Below are 7072 nucleotides of genomic sequence, written 5' to 3'. Positions count from 1 at the left end.
AACAATGAGCTCGGAGGGTTATGGAGTGTTCAGCTTTAAATTGCACAGATAAACATTTTAAAGAGGTAAAACTGAAGAAAACCATGACACCACACTCACAGGCTCACAGTGGCACTGAACACAATGCATGACTCCGAAGGGCTCTCCCAGATCTGGGTGCCACGTGTCCTCCAGGGAGTAAAAACGACCTCCAAATGAGCATCCTGAGCAGCAAACACAGCAGGGTCAGACAGATGTGATCAACACTTGTTAGTGTTTCCAGGCTAATAACTAAACACATTAGCTAATGTATTTAAGTATTTAAACTTGGGGATGCAGTTTTCTCACAGCAAGAAGGTTGCAGGTTTGAATCCCAGCTGTGATACTTCTTCGAGGAGTTAGCATGTTCTCCAAAGTTGGATCTGAGTCATAAATGTGATGACCTGACTCAGATGTTGTATCCAATACTTAAAAATACTCCAGACACACATCACAATGAGTAAATTCAACATCAGTCCTGTTTTACTGCTCCTTCTGTTGAATAAACAAAACTTTTTGAGGCATTTATTACAAATTTGATCAATTACGTGTTGAGACCTCAAGCACTGGCATAACTCCCTCTGACTTATTTGGTTGTTTCTATACAACAACAACAAGAAATAAGGAAGGAAAGAAAGAAAGAAAGAAAGAAAGAAAGAAAGAAAGAAAGAAAGAAAGAAAGAAAGAAAGAAAGAAAGAAAGAAAGAAAGAAAGAAAGAAAGAAAGAAAGAAAGAAAGAAAGAAAGAAAGAAAGAATCTTTTATGGAGCTCCTCTCTAAATAAAAAGCACAAGGCACTTCACCAGAACAAAAATTGAATAAAAAAAATAAAAAAGATTTTCTAAAAATTTGAAAAAAGAAATTGTGATTAAAAATTGGGGAAAGGGAAAAAGAAAATGAATACGAAAGAGGGAAATCAGTGGATCCCAGGGAGGGCAGAATAAGGAGAGGGTGGTGATGAAGGTCAGCCTGAACAGGTGAGTTTTCAGCTGATTTTTAAAGGAGACCACTGAGTCCACTGATCTCAGCTCAGGGGGAGAGAGTTCCAGAGTCTGGGGACCACAGCAGCAGATGATCTGTCACCTTTGGTCTTTAGCCTGGCGCTGCACAACCAGTAGAACAGTAGGATAAACAACTGGGTGAAGCCCAATTTATACTTCTCCATCTGCGTTGGTACGGAGACACGCCATTATGCGTCAGCGCGACGGCTCTCCGACGAACTCACAGAGGATGGCAGAGACATGCTCATTTTCTTAACTGTCCATCAAAAGTGACGGAGATCAAAAGCTTGAGATTGCTCAGAACACTGCTTCCTGTAATTTCACCAACAGCTCCACCCTTGCCCTGTCAAAAAGTAAGAAGATATTTAGCGGTGGACATGGAGCAGATTGAAGAATGCATCGTGGGAAAAGTCTAAAAAATATGCTCGTCCATTCAACCGTGACTGAAGTACAAAGATGTTTTATTATTGGACAAAAAATATGAGGTGCGTAGGTTTTGAGGTGCCAATCGTATGAAGAGGTGGGGGAGAATGAGGGACATATTAATTTGTGTTAAGTCTCTGAAATACATAAAAAAATAAAAGCGCAATAGTAAATACACTGATGTAGACCAGAAACGTGGTTAGGGTAGTGGCAGGATACCTCAGAGCAGCTCTACGCCCTCTGTTGTCCTGGTGGGGAATTGCTTTGCAACGATTTCCAGGTGATGAAGAAGTCCAAAATTAAAATGTCTCTGTCAATGAATGTGGGTCTCTACCTCGAGGAGCTGATGGAGAAGTATAAATTATGCTTAAAGCTGAGTAAAGGTCTTTGGCGTGTTTCCAGTGTAGTGTTTAGATCTGTTTTAACTAGGGATGGTACCCAATTAAAAAATAATCTAACTAATTAAAGGCTTTGTAAATATTTAAACGTGATTAATCACATTTTATTAATTCAATCCAATTTGCACCCAAATAATTTTTAATAAGAAATAATTTTAGTGGGGCACAGATGACATACCCACACTTGAGTATATTTCTGTAACTACAAGGTCTATTTGATTACTTTGGCCTCGTTATGAAGGTAACCATTGTGGGCTGTGTAATTATTGTAGGTGCTATTGATGATGTGTAAATGGACATGGAACATTGTCAATGTTGTGTACTGAACTGAACACTTGGTGGCAGCAGAGCACTGCTAACATACAAAGAGGTGTAGTGTAGAGTTCATGGGAAGTTCTGCTGAGGGTTAGCTGAATGCTGTGTGTATGCTTTTCCCTCATTCTGTAATGAAGTTCATATGGATAAGGTTACTGCCTGCCTGCTTTCTACTAGCCTGGCCAGCCATGTTAGTACTTCCTTAAAGGAAGCATTAGGTCTGGGAACTCTCCCATTCAAATAACGCCACCCTGTGAGAAGTCTAACCAAGCCAATCAGCGCTGACCATCGTAAGTCACACGCCGCAACGCTCGGTTTCTCATAAACAACGAAGACTGAAGCGGAGTTCGCTGCGTCTCTTTCCTCTGTTCTAAATGACTTGAACACGTCTTTAAAATCACAACAAGTAGAAGCGCTAAAAGCATTTATTCTAAAAAAAAAGATGTTAACGCCATTAGTAAAAAAAAGGTTGATCTTTTTTTGTCCTTTCTTGTTTTCATGAAGAGCGAGTTATTGTGATAAATTTAACTTTTGTGTTTGGAGAATGTAAATGGGTTCGTACGGTCCTGTTACCCAGGCTCTGTTGTTCTTTTAGGGGTGCAACTTGATAAAATGTATAAATTGTGATGCTAACCTATTTTGGACCCCAACTGGAGGATGCTTGGGCGCAAAAGGGTATATTTTGAATGTGCTACTTATTAGTGAATCATAGTTAACGTGTTAAATTCCCGCCCCTTTGACTGGCTGGTCCACGTGCACATTGTATGCCTCACATCATAAGGAAGCACTGAATCTAATTTTTAAGAAAAGCTAAACAGAACAAGGCTGTTGTTATTATTTTTACCCAATTATTTGAATAAAATCAAAGTCAATAATATCATTCCTGTGAAATCACCGTTATTAAACTCTTATTCCTCCAAATGAATAAAGAAATGGCAATAAACTCAAAAATAAAGAAAATCACTGCTTGTTTTGGCAGTAATCCAGTCTGTAACTGGACCCGCTGGGACTAACTGCTAATCCCTATTCCTCAGAACTAATCTATAACAGTAAAACAGTATTAAATATTCCTAATCTTTCCACAGAAATCCACCAAAAGCACTCTGAGTCAGAAGCTCAAAGAATTCCTATAAAAACTAAACTCCACCTTTTATGACTTTTATAAAGTCTTGCTTTTCACAGACCTTTCAGTATTTAAAAGCAAATAAATCTTGCAGAGTTTCTCAGCCAGGCATGTTGGAGTGGAGCGAACGTCCCTGGATGTCTGACGGGTTGTGGTGCTCAGCCGTGCATCCTGTCTGCTCCTAATGAGCCAGGAGCCGTCAGCGCAGAGAAAAGCTCTCAGAACATCTGCCAGAGATTCCCAGGGAAAGGACTTTCTGAGCAACTTAATAAGCACTTTATAGTTTATACACAAATATCAAACTAAATGAATTAGAAATATGTCCAAGTATGGAATTAAATCAGGATCAAAAAGAAGGTTACGATGCAGACTTTGTGTTTATATCCACATCAGATGAACTATCCACAGTAAAACACGACAATTACTAACGTAAAACACACAATTCACCCAGTGTTGAGGAGAAGGGGTTCTAAAAAAGCTCAGTGGCGTGCCTAAAGCTGAAAATGATTGCGTTAAAGTTGTGTTTCGCTTGAGATTTAATAAAAAAAAGACGTGAGTTGTAGCTCTGGTCCGACTGTGTGTTGATGCTCCAGCAGAGAAAACAGCACTTTGTCTTCTTATTACTATACTAGAAAAGATAATAGGGTGTTTGTCCCAGCGAGGCCCTGCAGCAGCATTACTGTGATTTCTGTTTAGGAGGAGCTCCTGTAAAACGAAGCTCAAGTGACAGTCACATATGCTTTTATTACAGAGAAAACACGTGTTAAACGGTCCGCTTGATTTTAAAGGTGCCAGAGTGTGAGCGGTTCACTCAGCCTGCCTCTTGTCCGTCTCTGCTCAAATAAATCACCTCACAGGAGTCGTGTTTGTAATGGAAAGTGGGTTGATTACAGTTTCCAACACTGACTAACCGGCTCTGAGTTTGGCATGAAGCTCTCACTGGTTTCTACTCCTAGAGAAGTTGCCTTATAAAAGCACCGCCGGCTCTGCGTGAATCAAAAGGCATTTGCTGTGGTCATGACTCAGAGCTGCTCCGCTTAAGGCAGAAAACTGGAAGCGTGAAGCTTTCAGAAGAGACATGGAGATAAAATCCTGTGTAATGGGCCTCTTGGACAAAACATTTTATATTGATTTTTGTAACTTTAATAGAGAAAAGTGGAATCTTCGCTCTGGGGTATTTTTTAGAGAATCTGCTAAACCCAACATGATTGGTTTATTCAGCGACTGGCCGATGCCCAAGGTTCCTGTTTCATGATTTCTCTTGTTTACTGCAAATCCACACTTACAACAAATCTTGCATGTGCACATTTAAAAAATATAGAATCACAATTTTCAACTTCTTTAGATTTTTTTTTTTTTTAATCGCAGATCTTTCAGAGAAATTGGAATTGACAAAAGTTGGCAGGAGGGTCAGGGGCTGCACTAGCCTGGCAAGCCAGACTAAATGAATGTATTAACTTTTTGCAAAGCAAGAATTTGGTCTAGTTCACTAGGCATCAGGCCTGAAAACCAGCGTCTGTGCATCTCTAATGTGTTTATTTATTAATGCTTGTGTGAATCTGCGGTACCAAACAACCCCTAAAGCATCACTCCAAATGTTTGGGATTCCTTGTAAATTTAAAACACGTTTGTGTGCATTGCCCAGACAAATGTAATCAAACATATCTTCTGTGTTCCCACGTGTTGCCCCTCTGAAGAGGCTCCTTTTAGCTTCATCTCAAAATAAAGTAACATTTAAGCTGGCAATATTTTAGAGTTTTAGAAGTTTACACATCCAGAATTTGCAGTACTTTCACTGAGTTTTAAACTCAGAATGCAAGATTGTTTCTCGTGTTAACAGTAGCTGATCCTGGCAGGATGATGACCCTAGAACACACCTCCAGCTCAGTCTCTGGAGAAGATCCAGGAACCTTGAGGTGAAATCGAATCAGAGAAAAACTAATAGAAAGATTGTTCAGTGTCTGCCAGGCTGATTTGCTGTATAGTGATGAAAGTGAGAAACATAAAACATTCCTCATTTGCATAAAAACCTTGTTTTATTTCTATGTCTGCATGTGCTGCCCATTTTCACACGTATTTCATGTATGGAAAAACAAGATATGAACCCTAAAAATATGGCCCCCATTCAAACCCTTCTGGATGCGCCCCTGCATGAGCCCCCCCCCCCCCCCCCCCCCCCCCCCCCCCCAAGTACAGTAACAAAACACAAAAAAATTGGTCATTTTGGTTTAAATTCCAGTTCTCCAGGCGGTGATGATAACACGGTTGTAGAATAATATGAGCTGAACCAAACAGACGAGCATCAAAAGCAACTAAAAGCTTTTGTGCATAAAGTGAGATCGAGTTGGTTTAGTCAAAAAAAAACTGACCGGTCATGGTTATAGTCCCTACCTGATGAGCCTTTGGACGGAAGCGGGTCTCTCTCGGACTGGATAGGCAGAGCTGGAGATTTGAGGCGCGAGGCGGCTCCGGAGCGAAGCCAGCACGCGCAGCTCAGTGCGCACAGCAAGGAGCGTAGCGCGCTGGGAGCCAGCATCCCAAAGCTCTGGAGAAGTACACTCCTCACGATTCCTGTTGCTCTTAAGTGAACTCTTGCGTCAAAACTGGTAGTAAAATTTGCAGAAATCCAGGTGATGTCCTGCTGGCTGGTGACACTGGGACTGAACTGGTTAGAAACCACCGGGTCTCAGCCAGGCTGAGGTTCTGTGAGACCAGCTGTACGGTGTGTCTCTCCCCCAAAATGAGCAGCCTCTCCAGTGCCGCCCCTCTCTGTTTTATAGCCTGCTCCTGACAGCTTGAAGCAGCCACCGGTCGGGAGGAGGGTGACGGGGGTGGGGGGTGCGAGGGGAGGTAAATGGAAACGAGGTTTCTCACATCTGCCTGGGTGCAGTTTTCAGGAAAAGAGAAAACTCTATATCATCTTTCATAATGAAAACCTGGAACGTGGAGAAAAGATTAGTTTTGTTTCTGACTTTTTGAAACCATTCAGCACCAAATGCTCCATCATCAGACCAATGGTTCATTTGGGTTTCACACCCTGCAGCAGTAAAAGCTGCAGACCCCAGCACCGCGTGCGCTCCAGTGGAGAGCAGAGTGAATCTCCAGATCACAATGAATGTGAGGCTGTAGCTGCAAACTATTTTTTCAAGTGTTGCTCAGAAGGCCTAAGTGACTTAACAGAAACAAATGAAAATAACTGAAATACCTCACATCATCCCGCTCCCCCTGGTCCTCCGTCCTCTTTGTTCCTGCTAGATGAAGTCAGGCCCTGTCCTTCATTTTCCGGGACTCTGGTGCCCATGCAGGTGCCACGAGCTGTTATTTAACTTTAACTTATCGTTCCCATGAAGCCAATTTAATTCCACAAAGATTAAAAAGCATATCATTTGTTTTTGAAGAGCAAAGCTGAGTAGTTGTACAATGCACACTGAACAAAAGTTCTGAAGTTTATTGTCTAATTTCACAACATCAACAACACAAGAGATGGATTTGGATCTGTTTAGATTTGGGAATGTTCCCATCAAACAAAGCTGAGGGGTTGAGTAACAGTTCAGGTCCCGGCTCTGTGTGTGTGTGTGTGGGGGGGGGGGGGGGGGGGGGGGATTCAGTGGTCTGATTGGGAAAGTCGTGATTTATACTGATCATGTTTCCCAAACGTCCTAATTTGGTTCAGTCTGATTCAAAGAACAGATCCTTTCTGCTGGAAGGGTGTCGCTTTCAGCATGTTTTATCTGCCCCTTGTGTGTGTGTGTGTGTGTGTGTGTGTGTGTGTGTGTGTGTGTGTGTGTGTGTGTG

At 41.8% G+C, this 7072-nt stretch overlaps 1 protein-coding gene across 2 annotated transcripts in view; it reads right to left on the bottom strand.

Annotated features, from left to right (window-relative positions):
* chrd (chordin) overlaps positions 1–5993 on the bottom strand; it is a 39057-nt gene extending 33064 nt beyond the window's left edge. For both annotated transcript variants that reach the window (XM_015952124.3, XM_015952125.3), the window contains exons 1-2: positions 5669–5993; positions 100–203 (exon numbers count right to left, since the gene is read on the bottom strand). In XM_015952124.3, coding sequence (XP_015807610.3) covers positions 100–203; positions 5669–5813 — 249 coding nt within the window. In that variant the 5' untranslated portion in view covers positions 5814–5993. The remainder of the gene's footprint in view (positions 1–99; positions 204–5668) is intronic.
* Between the last annotated feature and the right edge of the window lie 1079 nt (positions 5994–7072).

Source organism: Nothobranchius furzeri, chromosome 13 (genome assembly GCF_043380555.1).
Source record: "Nothobranchius furzeri strain GRZ-AD chromosome 13, NfurGRZ-RIMD1, whole genome shotgun sequence".
NCBI classification, from domain to species: Eukaryota; Metazoa; Chordata; class Actinopteri; order Cyprinodontiformes; family Nothobranchiidae; genus Nothobranchius; species Nothobranchius furzeri.
Note: the sequence above shows the minus strand (reverse complement) of the source record. Positions and strands in the feature narration are given on the sequence as shown.